This window comes from Oncorhynchus mykiss, chromosome 21, assembly GCF_013265735.2.
Source record: "Oncorhynchus mykiss isolate Arlee chromosome 21, USDA_OmykA_1.1, whole genome shotgun sequence".
NCBI classification, from domain to species: domain Eukaryota; kingdom Metazoa; phylum Chordata; class Actinopteri; order Salmoniformes; family Salmonidae; genus Oncorhynchus; species Oncorhynchus mykiss.
Window position 1 is genome coordinate 5,642,070 of NC_048585.1, and position 16,779 is coordinate 5,658,848.

At 51.9% G+C, this 16,779-nt stretch overlaps 1 protein-coding gene across 5 annotated transcripts in view; it reads left to right on the forward strand.

Moving 5' to 3' along the window:
• LOC110519381 (methionine-R-sulfoxide reductase B3, mitochondrial) overlaps nucleotides 1-14,518 on the forward strand; it is a 44,702-nt gene extending 30,184 nt beyond the window's left edge. For 4 of the 5 annotated variants that reach the window (XM_036956681.1, XM_036956682.1, XM_036956680.1 and 1 more), the window contains 2 exons: nucleotides 13,530-13,627; nucleotides 13,894-14,518. In XM_036956681.1, the coding sequence (XP_036812576.1) occupies nucleotides 13,530-13,627; nucleotides 13,894-14,142 (347 nt within the window). In that variant the 3' untranslated portion in view covers nucleotides 14,143-14,518. The remainder of the gene's footprint in view (nucleotides 1-13,529; nucleotides 13,628-13,893) is intronic. The other variant, XR_005038478.1, reaches the window with a different exon arrangement.
• Nucleotides 14,519-16,779: the final 2,261 nt, after the last annotated feature.

Here is a 16,779-nt window from a genome sequence, read left to right on the forward strand (position 1 = left end):
TTAGAGAATAGGGTGCCATTTGGCATGCGCCCCATGTTCCACTCAACATAAAGTATAGCTGCCATCCCAAGGCCTCATATCAACAGCAGTCCCACATTAGAGAAGTTGAGCTAGTCATATTTCTCTCTCTTTATCTGGTCTTATTTACACCAGTGGATCCACAGCTTGACCCTGCTGGCTAATTTCACCTTCTTTGCAATGTGGTGTGTGTCTAGGTGTGTGTGTGTCTAGGTGTGTGTGTGTGTGTGTGTCTGTTTTGTCACATGCTTGGTAAAGAAAAGGTGTAGTCTGACAGTGTGTCTAGGTGTGTGTGTGTGTGTGTACTCCTTCAGATTTCTGAGTTTTAAAAAACAACAACACTTCCTTCCCTTCCTGCTCTAGCTAGAACACTGAGAATCTCATTGCCGATAGGTCGTTATCATAGTGGGAGGCCCTTCTCTAGCTAGAACACTGAGAATCTCATTGCCGATAGGTCGTTATCATAGTGGGAGGCCCTTCTCTAGCTAGAACACTGAGAATCTCACTGCCGATAGGTTGTTATCACAGTGGGAGGACCTTCATTCTCTAGCTAGAACACTGAGAATCTCATTGCCGATAGGTCGTTATCATAGTGGGAGGCCCTTCTCTAGCTAGAACACTGAGAATCTCACTGCCGATAGGTCGTTATCACAGTGGGAGGAGCTTCATTCTCTAGCAAGAACACTGAGAATCTCACTGCCGATAGGTTGTTATCACAGTGGGAGGACCTTCATTCTCTAGCTACAACACTGAGAATCTCACTGCCGATAGGTCGTTATCACAGTGGGAGGAGCTTCATTCTCTAGCTACAACACTGAGAATCTCACTGCCGATAGGTCGTTATCACAGTGGGAGGAGCTTCATTCTCTAGCAAGAACACTGAGAATCTCACTGCCGATAGGTTGTTATCACAGTGGGAGGAGCTTCATTCTCTAGCTACAACACTGAGAATCTCACTGCCGATAGGTCGTTATCACAGTGGGAGGAGCTTCATTCTCTAGCTACAACACTGAGAATCTCACTGCCGATAGGTCGTTATCACAGTGGGAGGAGCTTCATTCTCTAGCTACAACACTGAGAATCTCACTGCCGATAGGTTGTTATCACAGTGGGAGGAGCTTCATTCTCTAGCTACAACACTGAGAATCTCACTGCCGATAGGTCGTTATCACAGTGGGAGGACCTTCATTCTCTAGCTACAACACTGAGAATCTCACTGCCGATAGGTCGTTATCACAGTGGGAGGAGCTTCATTCTCTAGCTACAACACTGAGAATCTCACTGCCGATAGGTCGTTATCACAGTGGGAGGAGCTTCATTCTCTAGCTAGAACACTGAGCATCTCACTGCCGATAGGTCGTTATCACAGTGGGAGGAGCTTCATTCTCTAGCTAGAACACTGAGAATCTCACTGCCGATAGGTCGTTATCACAGTGGGAGGAGCTTCATTCTCTAGCTACAACACTGAGCATCTCACTGCCGATAGGTCGTTATCACAGTGGGAGGAGCTTCATTCTCTAGCTACAACACTGAGAATCTCACTGCCGATAGGTCGTTATCACAGTGGGAGGACCTTCATTCTCTAGCTAGAACACTGAGAATCTCACTGCCGATAGGTCGTTATCACAGTGGGAGGAGCTTCATTCTCTAGCTACAATATTGAGAATCTCACTGCCGATAGGTCGTTATCACAGTGGGAGGACCTTCATTCTCTAGCTAGAACACTGAGAATCTCACTGCCGATAGGTCGTTATCACAGTGGGAGGAGCTTCATTCTCTAGCTACAACACTGAGAATCTCACTGCCGATAGGTCGTTATCACAGTGGGAGGAGCTTCATTCTCTAGCTAGAACACTTAGAATCTCACTGCCGATAGGTCGTTATCACAGTGGGAGGAGCTTCATTCTCTAGCTACAACACTGAGAATCTCACTGCCGATAGGTCGTTATCACAGTGGGAGGACCTTCATTCTCTAGCTACAACACTGAGAATCTCACTGCCGATAGGTCGTTATCACAGTGGGAGGAGCTTCATTCTCTAGCTAGAACACTTAGAATCTCACTGCCGATAGGTCGTTATCACAGTGGGAGGAGCTTCATTCTCTAGCTACAACACTGAGCATCTCACTGCCGGCAAGAAGTAAGAGCAGTGCATTACATAGGCTGTATCCTAAATGGTATCCTCTAAGACACTTCCAGAGAGGTGTTTTTAAATGAAAGCTATCTGGGAGTCTGTCATAGCTAATCCTTTAGGAATTCCTGTTGGGTTTAATTGCAGTCTCTCTCTGACCAGCGATTTGTCTTAGGCTGTAATTAGGAAATACCTGAGAGGGGAGATCGGCCGCGGTGTCACTGGAGACCGGGGAGGAACTGTGGGGAATGTTACGATTCTTTAACTGAAGGGTTTCAGGGAAATAATTTTGAATGAGGATGAGTGAATGATGTACATTCTCAGAAACAACCCTCCTTCTGGAAAGCTATGTGGGGCAGGCTTTTGCTCCAGCCCTACTAGAAGACACCTGTTTCAGCTAACCAAGGTCCCGAGGAGCAGTGGCCTAGTGGTGAAGTTGAGATGAACAATAGGGGGAGACAGAGAGGTGTGTGTGGGGGTTGGGAGATGGAGAGACATGTTGTGTGTCCACAAGCACCAAAACAATGTGCCGTATTTTCTACAGAATGTTTAAGTCCCTCAAATCAACGTTTCCTTCAACAACTGAACAGATGGTGAAATACAGAAAGGCTGCTCAGCTCGCTACCCTATTCCCTTAATAGTGGACTAAATACTACCCTATTCCCTTAATAGTGGACTAAATGCTACCCTATTCCCTTAATAGTGGACTAAATGCTACCCTAGTCCCTTAATAGTGGACTAAATTCTACCCTATTCCCTTAATAGTGTACTAAATGCTACCCTATTCCCTTAATAGTGGACTAAATACTACCCTATTCCCTTAATAGTGGACTAAATGGTACCATATTCCCTTAATAGTGGACTAAATGCTACCCTATTCCCTTAATAGTGGACTAAATGCTACCCTATTCCCTTAATAGTGGACTAAATGCTACCCTATTCCCTTAATAGTGGACTAAATGCTACCCTAGTCCCTTAATAGTGGACTAAATTCTACCCTATTCCCTTAATAGTGTACTAAATGCTACCCTATTCCCTTAATAGTGTACTAAATGCTACCCTATTCCCTTAATAGTGGACTAAATGCTACCCTAGTCCCTTAATAGTGGACTAAATTCTACCCTAGTCCCTTAATAGTGGACTAAATTTTACCCTATTCCCTTAATAGTGTACTAAATGCTACCCTATTCCCTTAACAGTGGACCACTGTTGTCCAAACCAGGGCGGTGTACTAAATGCTACCCTGTTCCCCTAGACTGCTGTTGTCCAAACCAGGGCTTGTGTACTAAATGCTACCCTATTCCCTTAACAGTGGACCACTGTTGTCCAAACCAGGGCTTGTGTACTAAATGCTACCCTATTTCCTTAATAGGCTACACTGCTCTATTCACTGAGTCTCTAACCAGTGGTAATAAAGCACACACACACACACACACACACACACACACACACACACACACACACACACACACACACACACTCACTCCAGTGTGTGAAGTTGGAGTTAGGGATTCTCCTCTTCTGACTCATAGATTCCTCTATTCCCCAGTGTGTTTCCTGTGTTGCTGTGGAATTTCATGGCTTTGTAGTCGTTGGCCAAAGCCGTCCCCTCCCCTAACTCCTCAGGGGTAGACGGTTTACAGCTTGAGGGGGATGGGGAGTGTGGTTGTTGATGACCTACCGCAGGGAGACCATGGTGTTGGAGCTGTAGCTGGTGGTCCAGGGTGATGGACAGGGGGGTGGTGCTTGTTTCAGGGAGCTGGAGGCTCCAGGGTGATGGACAGGGGGGTGGTGCTTGTTTCAGGGAGCTGGAGGCTCCAGGGTGATGGACAGGGCATGGTGCTTGTTTCAGGGAGCTGGAGGCTCCAGGGGTAGACTGATAAGACCTGAAGAGGAAAAACATGGAGGAGAGTCTGGTTGTTGATGACCTGCCACAGGGAGATGGAAGGAGGGAGAGTTGTAGGAAGGAGAGAGAGTCGTAGGAAGGAGAGGGAGGGAGGGAGGGATGGGGGAGGAGAGTTTGGTTGTTGATGACCTACCACAGGGAGATGGAGGGAGAGTTGTAGGAAGGAGAGGGAGGGATGGGGGAGGAGAGTTTGGTTGTTGATGACCTACCACAGGGAGATGGAATGAGGGAGAGTCGTAGGAAGGAGGGAGAGTCGTAGGAAGGAGAGAGAGGGAGGGAGGGAGGGATGGGGGAGGAGAGTTTGGTTGTTGATGACCTACCACAGGGAGATGGAATGAGGGAGAGTCGTAGGAAGGAGGGAGAGTCGTAGGAAGGAGAGGGAGGGAGGGATGGGGGAGGAGAGTTTGGTTGTTGATGACCTACCACAGGGAGATGGAATGAGGGAGAGTTGTAGGAAGGAGGGAGAGTCGTAGGAAGGAGGGAGAGTCGTAGGAAGGAGGGAGAGTCGTAGGAAGGAGGGAGAGTCGTAGGAAGGAGGGAGAGTCGTAGGAAGGGAGCTGGTGGGTCCAGGAGGTAGATGGTTAGGGGCTTGAGGAGCACGGTGGAGGATGGATGGGGGGGTGTTTAGAGTCTGGTTGTTGTACTACAGAGAGCTCTGTGGGGTCCAGGGTGGAGCGGGGTGGTGGACGGCTGCAGGGAGGAGGGAGGAGGAGAGGGAGGGCGAGAAGGAGAGGGAGGGCAGGAGGGAGGAGGAGAGGAAGGGCCCTCCCTCTCCTTCTCCCTCCTGCCCTCCCTCTCCTTCTCCCTCCTGCCCCCCCTCTCCTTCTCCCTTCTGCCCTCCCTCTCCTTCTCCCTTCTGCCCTCCCTCTCCTTCTCCCTTCTGCCCTCCCTCTCCTTCTCCCTTCTGCCCTCCCTCTCCTTCTCCCTTCCGTCCTCCCTCCCCTTCTCCCTCCTGCCCTCCCTCCCCTTCTCTCTCCTGCCCTCCCTCCTCTTCTCCCTCCTGCCCTCCCTCCCCCTCCCTTCGCCCTCCTGCCCTCCCTCTCCTTCTCCCTCCTGCCCTCCCTCCTCTTATCCCTCCTGCCATCCCTCCCCTTCTCCCTCCTGCCCTTCCTCTCCTCCTCCCTCTTGCCCTCCTTCTCCTTCTCCTTCCTGCCCTCCCTCTCCTTCTCCTTCCTGCCCTCCCTCTCCTCCTCCCTCCTGCCCTCCCTCTCCTTCTCCTTCCTGCCCTCTCTCTCCTCCTCTCTCCCTCTAATACTCAACCGATAACTCAATAAACAGGACTGGGCTTGGATCTGAGAAACAGGCAGGCAGAGTGAAAGCTCCCTTCCTGTCACAGACTGAGACGGTACCCAGGGAGCCCAGGATGGCCCTGTAGCACTGCAGCGTCTCAAGCCTCCAGAACAAACCAACTGCTCATGGAAAAGCAGAGAGAGATGCTTTGACATTTCCTTTAATTAGCGTGATGTTCAGAAACTGCATCAAGCCTACTGCTCAGTCTTAGAAAGGGTGATTCAGAATATTTCTACTTTCTACAGAATATTTATGTCTGTCTGTCTCTGTCTGTCTCTGTCTGTCTCTGTCTCTGTCTGTCTGTCTGTCTGTCTCTGTCTGTCTGTCTGTCTGTCTGAACATTTTGATTAGGAAGGTAATTCAGCGCTGTTCTATTGTGATCTAATCCCCTACATTTAGGAAGTGGATGGAAAAAGGTTCTAATTTCAGACTGATGTCATCAACACTTCCATTAGAGGACACCGTCCTCTGTTCCTCATAACAACCTGAAACAAACCTATTTAGGGAGGGAGGAGGAGGGAAAGGAGAGGGATGAAGAGAGGAGGAGGAGGGAAAGGGAAAGGTGGGTAGTATGAGGGAGGGAAACGGGAGGGAGAAGGAAGCCCAACCAAAGGGGTAGTATGGGGAATGGGAGGGAGGGAGGAGGGAAACGGGAGGGACAGGGAAGCCCAACCAAGGGGTAGTATGGGGAATGGGAGGGAGGGAGGAGGGAAACGGGAGGGACAGGGAAGCCCAACCAAGGGGTAGTATGGGGAATGGGAGGGAGGGAGGGAGGAGGGAGAGGGAAGCCCAGCCAAGGGGTAGTATGGGGAATGGGAGGGAGGGAGGAGGGAGAGGGGAGCCCAGCCAAGGGGTAGTATGGGGAATGGGGGGGAGGGAGGGAGGAGGGAGAGGGAAGCCCAGCCAAGGGGTAGTATGGGGAATGGGAGGGAGGGAGGGAGGAGGGAGAGGGGAGCCCAGCCAAGGGGTAGTATGGGGAATGGGAGGGAGGAGGGAGAGGGGAGCCCAGCCAAGGGGTAGTATGGGGAATGGGAGGGAGGGAGGAGGGAGAGGGGAGTCCAGCCAAGGGGTAGTATGGGGAATGGGAGGGAGGGAGGGAGAGGGGAGCCCAGCCAAGGGGTAGTATGGGGAATGGGAGGGAGAGAGGAGGGAGAGGGAAGCCCAGCCAAGGGGTAGTATGGGGAATGGGAGGGAGGGAGAGGGATGCCCAGCCAAGGGGTAGTATGGGGAATGGGAGGGAGGGAGAAGGGAGAGGGAAGCCCAACCAAGGGGTAGTATGGGGAATGGGAGGGAGGGAGGAGGGAGAGGGGAGCCCAGCCAAGGGGTAGTATGGGGAATGGGGGGGAGGGAGGGAGGAGGGAGAGGGAAGCCCAGCCAAGGGGTAGTATGGGGAATGGGAGGGAGGGAGGAGGGAGAGGGGAGTCCAGCCAAGGGGTAGTATGGGGAATGGGAGGGAGGGAGGGAGGAGGGAGAGGGGAGTCCAGCCAAGGGGTAGTATGGGGAATGGGAGGGAGGGAGGAGGGAGAGGGGAGTCCAGCCAAGGGGTAGTATGGGGAATGGGAGGGAGGGAGGAGGGAGAGGGGAGTCCAGCCAAGGGGTAGTATGGGGAATGGGAGGGAGGGAGGGAGAGGGGAGGGAGAGGGGAGCCCAGCCAAGGGGTAGTATGGGGAATGGGAGGGAGAGAGGAGGGAGAGGGAAGCCCAGCCAAGGGGTAGTATGGGGAATGGGAGGGAGGGAGAGGGATGCCCAGCCAAGGGGTAGTATGGGGAATGGGAGGGAGGGAGGAGGGAGAGGGGAGGGAGAGGGAAGCCCAACCAAGGGGTAGTATGGGGAATGGGAGGGAGGAGGAAGAGGGGAGCCCAGCCAAGGGGTAGTATGGGGAATAGGAGGGAGAGGGAAGCCCAGCCAAGGGGTAGTATGGGGAATGGGAGGGAGGGAGGGAGGAGGGAGAGGGGAGCCCAGCCAAGGGGTAGTATGGGGAATGGGAGGGAGGAGGGAGAGGGGAGCCCAGCCAAGGGGTAGTATGGGGAATGGGAGGGAGGGAGGAGGGAGAGGGGAGTCCAGCCAAGGGGTAGTATGGGGAATGGGAGGGAGGGAGGGAGAGGGGAGGGAGAGGGGAGCCCAGCCAAGGGGTAGTATGGGGAATGGGAGGGAGAGAGGAGGGAGAGGGAAGCCCAGCCAAGGGGTAGTATGGGGAATGGGAGGGAGGGAGAGGGATGCCCAGCCAAGGGGTAGTATGGGGAATGGGAGGGAGGGAGGAGGGAGAGGGGAGGGAGAGGGAAGCCCAACCAAGGGGTAGTATGGGGAATGGGAGGGAGGAGGAAGAGGGGAGCCCAGCCAAGGGGTAGTATGGGGAATAGGAGGGAGAGGGAAGCCCAGCCAAGGGGTAGTATGGGGAATGGGAGGGAGGGAGGGAGGAGGGAGAGGGGAGCCCAGCCAAGGGGTAGTATGGGGAATGGGAGGGAGGAGGGAGAGGGGAGCCCAGCCAAGGGGTAGTATGGGGAATGGGAGGGAGGGAGGAGGGAGAGGGGAGTCCAGCCAAGGGGTAGTATGGGGAATGGGAGGGAGGGAGGGAGAGGGGAGGGAGAGGGGAGCCCAGCCAAGGGGTAGTATGGGGAATGGGAGGGAGAGAGGAGGGAGAGGGAAGCCCAGCCAAGGGGTAGTATGGGGAATGGGAGGGAGGGAGAGGGATGCCCAGCCAAGGGGTAGTATGGGGAATGGGAGGGAGGGAGGAGGGAGAGGGGAGGGAGAGGGAAGCCCAACCAAGGGGTAGTATGGGGAATGGGAGGGAGGGAGGAGGGAGAGGGGAGCCCAGCCAAGGGGTAGTATGGGGAATGGGGGGGAGGGAGGGAGGAGGGAGAGGGAAGCCCAGCCAAGGGGTAGTATGGGGAATGGGAGGGAGGGAGGGAGGAGGGAGAGGGGAGCCCAGCCAAGGGGTAGTATGGGGAATGGGAGGGAGGAGGGAGAGGGGAGCCCAGCCAAGGGGTAGTATGGGGAATGGGAGGGAGGGAGGAGGGAGAGGGGAGTCCAGCCAAGGGGTAGTATGGGGAATGGGAGGGAGGGAGGAGGGAGAGGGGAGTCCAGCCAAGGGGTAGTATGGGGAATGGGAGGGAGGGAGGGAGGGAGAGGGGAGGGAGAGGGGAGCCCAGCCAAGGGGTAGTATGGGGAATGGGAGGGAGGGAGGAGGGAGAGGGGAGGGAGAGGGAAGCCCAACCAAGGGGTAGTATGGGGAATGGGAGGGAGGAGGGAGAGAGGAGGGAGAGGGAAGCCCAGCCAAGGGGTAGTATGGGGAATGGGAGGGAGGGAGAGGGATGCCCAGCCAAGGGGTAGTATGGGGAATGGGAGGGAGGGAGGAGGGAGAGGGGAGGGAGAGGGAAGCCCAACCAAGGGGTAGTATGGGGAATGGGAGGGAGGAGGAAGAGGGGAGCCCAGCCAAGGGGTAGTATGGGGAATAGGAGGGAGAGGGAAGCCCAGCCAAGGGGTAGTATGGGGAATGGGAGGGAGGAGGGAGAGGGGAGCCCAGCCAAGGGGTAGTATGGGGAATGGGAGGGAGGGAGGAGGGAGAGGGGAGTCCAGCCAAGGGGTAGTATGGGGAATGGGAGGGAGGGAGGGAGAGGGGAGGGAGAGGGGAGCCCAGCCAAGGGGTAGTATGGGGAATGGGAGGGAGAGAGGAGGGAGAGGGAAGCACAGCCAAGGGGTAGTATGGGGAATGGGAGGGAGGGAGAGGGATGCCCAGCCAAGGGGTAGTATGGGGAATGGGAGGGAGGGAGGAGGGAGAGGGAAGCCCAACCAAGGGGTAGTATGGGGAATGGGAGGGAGGGAGGAGGGAGAGGGGAGCCCAGCCAAGGGGTAGTATGGGGAATGGGGGGGAGGGAGGGAGGAGGGAGAGGGAAGCCCAGCCAAGGGGTAGTATGGGGAATGGGAGGGAGGGAGGGAGGAGGGAGAGGGGAGCCCAGCCAAGGGGTAGTATGGGGAATGGGAGGGAGTAGGGAGAGGGGAGCCCAGCCAAGGGGTAGTATGGGGAATGGGAGGGAGGGAGGAGGGAGAGGGGAGTCCAGCCAAGGGGTAGTATGGGGAATGGGAGGGAGGGAGGGAGAGGGGAGGGAGAGGGGAGCCCAGCCAAGGGGTAGTATGGGGAATGGGAGGGAGAGAGGAGGGAGAGGGAAGCCCAGCCAAGGGGTAGTATGGGGAATGGGAGGGAGGGAGAGGGATGCCCAGCCAAGGGGTAGTATGGGGAATGGGAGGGAGGGAGAGGGATGCCCAGCCAAGGGGTAGTATGGGGAATGGGAGGGAGGGAGGAGGGAGAGGGGAGTCCAGCCAAGGGGTAGTATGGGGAATGGGAGGGAGGGAGGAGGGAGAGGGGAGTCCAGCCAAGGGGTAGTATGGGGAATGGGAGGGAGGGAGGGAGAGGGGAGGGAGAGGGGAGCCCAGCCAAGGGGTAGTATGGGGAATGGGAGGGAGGGAGGAGGGAGAGGGGAGGGAGAGGGAAGCCCAACCAAGGGGTAGTATGGGGAATGGGAGGGAGGGAGGAGGGAGAGGGAAGCCCAACCAAGGGGTAGTATGGGGAATGGGAGGGAGGGAGGAGGGAGAGGGGAGCCCAGCCAAGGGGTAGTATGGGGAATGGGGGGGAGGGAGGGAGGAGGGAGAGGGAAGCCCAGCCAAGGGGTAGTATGGGGAATGGGAGGGAGGGAGGGAGGAGGGAGAGGGGAGCCCAGCCAAGGGGTAGTATGGGGAATGGGAGGGAGGAGGGAGAGGGGAGCCCAGCCAAGGGGTAGTATGGGGAATGGGAGGGAGGGAGGAGGGAGAGGGGAGTCCAGCCAAGGGGTAGTATGGGGAATGGGAGGGAGGGAGGGAGGGAGAGGGGAGGGAGAGGGGAGCCCAGCCAAGGGGTAGTATGGGGAATGGGAGGGAGAGAGGAGGGAGAGGGAAGCCCAGCCAAGGGGTAGTATGGGGAATGGGAGGGAGGGAGAGGGATGCCCAGCCAAGGGGTAGTATGGGGAATGGGAGGGAGGGAGGAGGGAGAGGGGAGGGAGAGGGAAGCCCAACCAAGGGGTAGTATGGGGAATGGGAGGGAGGAGGAAGAGGGGAGCCCAGCCAAGGGGGTAGTATGGGGAATGGGAGGGAGGGAGGAGGGAAACGGGAGGGAGAGGGGAGCCCAGCCAAGGGGAATCCTCTGGTTGACTGGGAAGATACACACAGGCCTGCACGAGTGCAAGCAGGGAGGCACGCTGGCAGGCCCACACATACACACAGCTGTGTACGACCTGCACTTTTATTTTGGGAGCACCCGTGTGAAAACACTATAAAAATTCATTGTGTAACAATATTTAATCTCTACTCTGCTCTTCTCTACTCTTCTCTACTCTACTCTGCTCTTCTCTACGCTGCTCTTCTCTACGCTGCTCTTCTCTACACTGCTCTTCTCTACTCTTCTCTGCTCTTCTCTTCTCTGCTCTTCTCTACGCTGCTCTTCTCTGCTCTTCTCTACTCTGCTCTACTCTGCTCTTCTCTACGCTGCTCTTCTCTACTCTGCTCTTCTCTACACTGCTCTTCTCTACGCTGCTCTTCTCTACGCTGCTCTTCTCTACGCTGCTCTTCTCTACTCTGCTCTTCTCTACTCTGCTCTTCTCTACGCTGCTCTTCTCTACGCTGCTCTTCTCTACGCTGCTCTTCTCTACTCTGCTCTTCTCTACTCTGCTTTTCTCTACTCTGCTCTTCTCTACTCTTCTCTGCTCTTCTCTACTCTGCTCTACTCTGCTCTTCTCTACGCTGCTCTTCTCTACGCTGCTCTTCTCTACGCTGCTCTTCTCTACACTGCTCTTCTCTACTCTGCTCTTCTCTACTCTGCTCTTCTCTACTCTGCTCTTCTCTGCTCTTCTCTGCTCTTCTCTACTCTGCTCTTCTCTACTCTGCTCTTCTCTACGCTACTCTGCGCTTCTCTACTCTGCTCTTCTCTACGCTGCTCTTCTCTACTCTGCGCTTCTCTACTCTGCGCTTCTCTACTCTGCTCTTCTCTACGCTGCTCTTCTCTACTCTGCTCTTCTCTACTCTGCTCTTCTCTACTCTGCTCTTCTCTACGCTACTCTGCGCTTCTCTACTCTGCTCTTCTCTACGCTGCTCTTCTCTACTCTGCGCTTCTCTACTCTGCTCTTCTCTACTCTGCTCTTCTCTACTCTGCTCTTCTCTACGCTGCTCTTCTCTACGCTGCTCTTCTCTACTCTGCTCTTCTCTACTCTGCTCTTCTCTACTCTTCTCTGCTCTTCTCTACTCTGCTCTTCTCTACTCTGCTCTTCTCTACTCTGCTCTTCTCTACTCTGCTCTTCTCTACTCTGCTCTTCTCTACTCTGCTCTTCTCTACGCTGCTCTAACATGTCAGACTACCTCCTGTGGCCCACCGTTCCTCCATGCTGTTTATTTTCTAAGCAACTCAATATTAGGAAGGTGACCTTCCTCCTATTGGATATCTGCCCTGTAGCGAAGGCAGCAGTGTAGATACACTTCCAGTAGTAGGATGTGTTGTTTCTGTGTTCCAGTAGTAGGATGTGTTGTTTCTGTGTTCCAGTAGTAGGGTGTGTTGTTGCTGTGTTCCAGTAATAGGATGTGTTGTTTCTGTGTTCCAGTAGTAGGATGTGTTGTTTCTGTGTTCCAGTTCCAGTAGTAGGATGTGTTGTTTCTGTCTTCCAGTAAGAGGGTGTGTTGTTTCTGTGTTCCAGTAAGAGGGTGTGTTGTTTCTGTCTTCCAGTAGTAGGATGTGTTGTTTCTGTGTTCCAGTTCCAGTAGTAGGATGTGTTGTTTCTGTGTTCCAGTAGTAGGATGTGTTGTTTCTGTGTTCCAGTAGTAGGATGTGTTGTTTCTTCTGTGTTCCAGTAAGCAGGTGTGTTGTTTCTGTGTTCCAGTAGTAGGATGTGTTGTTTCTGTGTTCCAGTTCCAGTAGTAGGATGTGTTGTTTCTGTGTTCCAGTAGTAGGATGTGTTGTTTCTGTGTTCCAGTAGTAGGGTGTGTTGTTTGTGTGTTCCAGTAGTAGGATGTGTTGTTGCTGTGTTCCAGTAGTAGGATGTGTTGTTGCTGTGTTCCAGTAGTAGGATGTGTTGTTTCTGTGTTCCAGTAGTAAGATGTGTTGTTTCTGTGTTCCAGTAGTAGGATGTGTTGTTTCTGTGTTCCAGTTCCAGTAGTAGGATGTGTTGTTTCTGTGTTCCAGTTCCAGTAGTAGGATGTGTTGTTTCTGTGTTCCAGTAGTAGGATGTGTTGTTTCTGTGTTCCAGTAGTAGGATGTGTTGTTTCTGTGTTCCAGTAGTAGGATGTGTTGTTTCTGTGTTCCAGTAATAGGATGTGTTGTTTCTGTGTTCCAGTAATAGGATGTGTTGTTTCTGTGTTCCAGTAGTAGGATGTGTTGTTGCTGTGTTCCAGTAGTAGGGTGTGTTGTTGCTGTGTTCCAGTAATAGGGTGTGTTGTTTCTGTGTTCCAGTTCCAGTAGTAGGATGTGTTGTTTCTGTGTTCCAGTTCCAGTAGTAGGATGTGTTGTTTCTGTGTTCCAGTAGTAGGGTGTGTTGTTTCTGTGTTCCAGTAGTAGGATGTGTTGTTTCTGTGTTCCAGTAGTAGGATGTGTTGTTTCTGTGTTCCAGTAGTAGGGTGTGTTGTTTCTGTGTTCCAGTAGTAGGGTGTGTTGTTTCTGTGTTCCAATAGTAGGGTGTGTTGTTTCTGTGTTCCAGTAATAGGATGTGTTGTTTCTGTGTTCCAGTAGTAGGATGTGTTGTTTCTGTGTTCCAGTAATAGGATGTGTTGTTTCTGTGTTCCAGTAATAGGATGTGTTGTTTCTGTGTTCCAGTAATAGGATGTGTTGTTTCTGTGTTCCAGTTCCAGTAATAGGATGTGTTGTTTCTGTGTTCCAGTTCCAGTAGTAGGATGTGTTGTTTCTGTGTTCCAGTAGTAGGATGTGTTGTTTCTGTGTTCCAGTAGTAGGGTGTGTTGTTTCTGTGTTCCAGAATTAGGATGTGTTGTTTCTGTGTTCCAGTTGTAGGATGTGTTGTTTCTGTGTTCCAGTAGTAGGATGTGTTGTTTCTGTGTTCCAGTAGTAGGGTGTGTTGTTTCTGTGTTCCAGTAATAGGATGTGTTGTTTCTGTGTTCTAGTAGTAGGATGTGTTGTTTCTGTGTTCCAGTAAGAGGATGTGTTGTTTCTGTGTTCCAGGTTGGCCTTCCTTCTATGACCTGGTAAAGGAGGAGTCAGTCACTGTAACAGACGATTTCGCCTACGGGATGCACAGAGTTGAGACCAGCTGTAGTCAGGTAAACTGGTTCACATTATGTCACCGTTTATTTGAAGACATTGATAACCAATTCTCTGTTACAACAAAGACCTGGTTAGATATGAGGTCTACCTAGAGGTTAAAGACTAGCAGAGATAGGAGATCTGTTTTGGTGAAGCGGAAGTAGAGACTAGATTATCGGTTCTCCTTGGAGGGTGGGGGAGTCACAGATTTTAGTTTTCATATTTACAATTACAGCAAAATGTTGTATTGGATATTGCTGAGTAATCAGTCTGTGTGTTTCAGTGTGGTTCTCACCTCGGACACCTGTTTGATGACGGCCCCAGACCCACAGGGAAACGATACTGCATCAACTCTGCCTCTCTGGGCTTCCAGTCCGCCTCAGCCTCTAGGCCACCCAGCAACGGAGATGGGGCTGGGGCTGGGACAGGAGCTGGGGCTGGGACAGGGGCTGGGGCTGGGACAGGGGCTGGGGCTGGGACAGGGGCTAGGGATGGGGCTGGTGGTGCGGTTGGGGGCAAGACTGAGCTCTGAGTAAAAGGTCTCCTTGGTCTTGGACAGATTTCAGGAATACAGGAAGTACAGGCACGGTCACTCACTCCTTATCCAAACTGGTGGCCTAGGTCCTGGTCGAAATGTTACGAACAGAACAGAGAACAGCTGGAGAATATAGGTTACACAGAACCCGGAAACATTCAGCCAACTAGGTTACACAGATCCGAAAACGGTCAGACAACTAGGTTACACAGAACCCGAAAACAGTCAGACAACTACAGTCAGCTCAATAAGGGGCCATCGTCACCCCTTAGAAAACATGTGGAACATGATGCCTCTTCTGTGCTCATGTAGGTTACACACACCCAAACACAGTCGGTCAAACACAGTCCGTCAAATGACCCCAGTGGCCATGTACCAAGCTGGCCCACCTCTGGCTACCAGCCTTAATAAAGTCCCAGGTCTCTACTGTACTATTCAACTGTCTGAGGAGGCACATATTGGATGCAGTTTCACGTTGCTATCATTGCTTTCATACCGTTTACAAGTTTAGATTATATTTTAAAGTATATATATCAACTGTTATATATTTTTATTTCTAGTATATTTAAAACTTTATGATTTTTTTGGGGGGAAAAAGTGAATGAATTATATATTATTATGATTGTGTGGACTTGACTTTGAAGAACAATGTGTGTTGTTTAATAAATAAATAAAAAGTGATATTTGATACAGAGGGGTTGATAGTTTAAGGACGACGCTCCTATGAGCTGTAAAATAAACACTAAGAGGATAAATAAGCATTCTGTCCAATATGGAGAGACACACACACACACACACACTACACACACACATACACACACTACACACACACTACACACACAAACACACTACACACCACACACTACACACACACACACACACACTACACACACACCATACACACACTACACACACTACACACACACACACACACTACACCCACACACTACACACACACACATACACACACTACACACACACACACACACACACACACTACACACACACACATACACACACTACACACACTACACACACTACACACACACTACACACTACACACACACACTACACACACACACTACACACACACACACACACACACACACACACATACACACACTACACACACTACACACCACACACACTACACACCACACACACTACACACCACACACCACACCACACCACACACACTACACACCACACCACACACACACACACACTACACAACACACACACACTACACATACACACCAATAAGAAAGACACACACACACACTACACACACACACACACACACACACTACACACACACACACCACACACCAATAAGACAGACACACACACTACACACACACACACACACACCACAATAAGACAGACACACACACACACACACACCAATAAGACAGACCAGATTGTGTTCAGTGTGAATACAACACTAGCCTGTCTTTCTAAATGTTTCTCCTCCTGCTGTCCTTCCACTCCCTGCTGTTGGTCCTTCTATTCTCGTCTCCAGTTGAATATGTTTGTTTTTCCTTGCGTTTTTGAATCCCAGACTTGTATTGACAGAAAGTTATATTAAAATAAACCTTGACACAGTAATGTTGACGTTTTTACTTGAGTTATTTGGATGTTGTTTTTTGTTGTTGACCATGTTCGTTTTAAAATGCCATATTTGTTTGAGAGAAGAGTTGAAGACTTAAGTTTTTACATTTGTAGCAAACAGATCAAAATATTTGAACATTAAAAAAGGAGACAATGAATGAGATGCCACACCAACAGAGGACCTCTGTACACTGTAAGGAACATTAACCTGGGGAGTGGACAGAACCTGCCTGTTGTAATGAGGTGCCACACCAACAGAGGACCTCTGTACACTGTAAGGAACATTAACCTGGGGAGTGGACAGAACCTGCCTGTTGTAATGAGGTGCCACACCAACAGAGGACCTCTGTACACTGTAAGGAACATTAACCTGGGGAGTGGACAGAACCTGCCTGTTGTAATGAGGTGCCACACCAACAGAGGACCTCTGTACACTGTAAGGAACATTAACCTGGGGAGTGGACATAACCTGCCTGTTGTAATGAGGTGCCACACCAACAGAGGACCTCTGTACACTGTAAGGAACATTAACCTGGGGAGTGGACAGAACCTGCCTGTTGTAATGAGGTGCCACACCAACAGAGGACCTCTGTACACTGTAAGGAACATTAACCTGGGGAGTGGACAGAACCTGCCTGTTGTAATGAGGTGCCACACCAACAGAGGACCTCTGTACACTGTAAGGAACATTAACCTGGGGAGTGGACAGAACCTGCCTGTTGTAATGAGGTGCCACACCAACAGAGGACCTCTGTACACTGTAAGGAACATTAACCTGGGGAGTGGACAGAACCTGCCTGTTGTAATGAGGTGCCACACCAACAGAGGACCTCTGTACACTGTAAGGAACATTAACCTGGGGAGTGGACAGAACCTGCCTGTTGTAATGAGGTGCCACACCAACAGAGGACCTCTGTACACTGTAAGGAACATTAACCTGGGGAGTGGACAGAACCTGCCTGTTGTAATGAGGTGCCACACCAACAGAGGACCTCTGTACACTGTAAGGAACATTAACCTGGG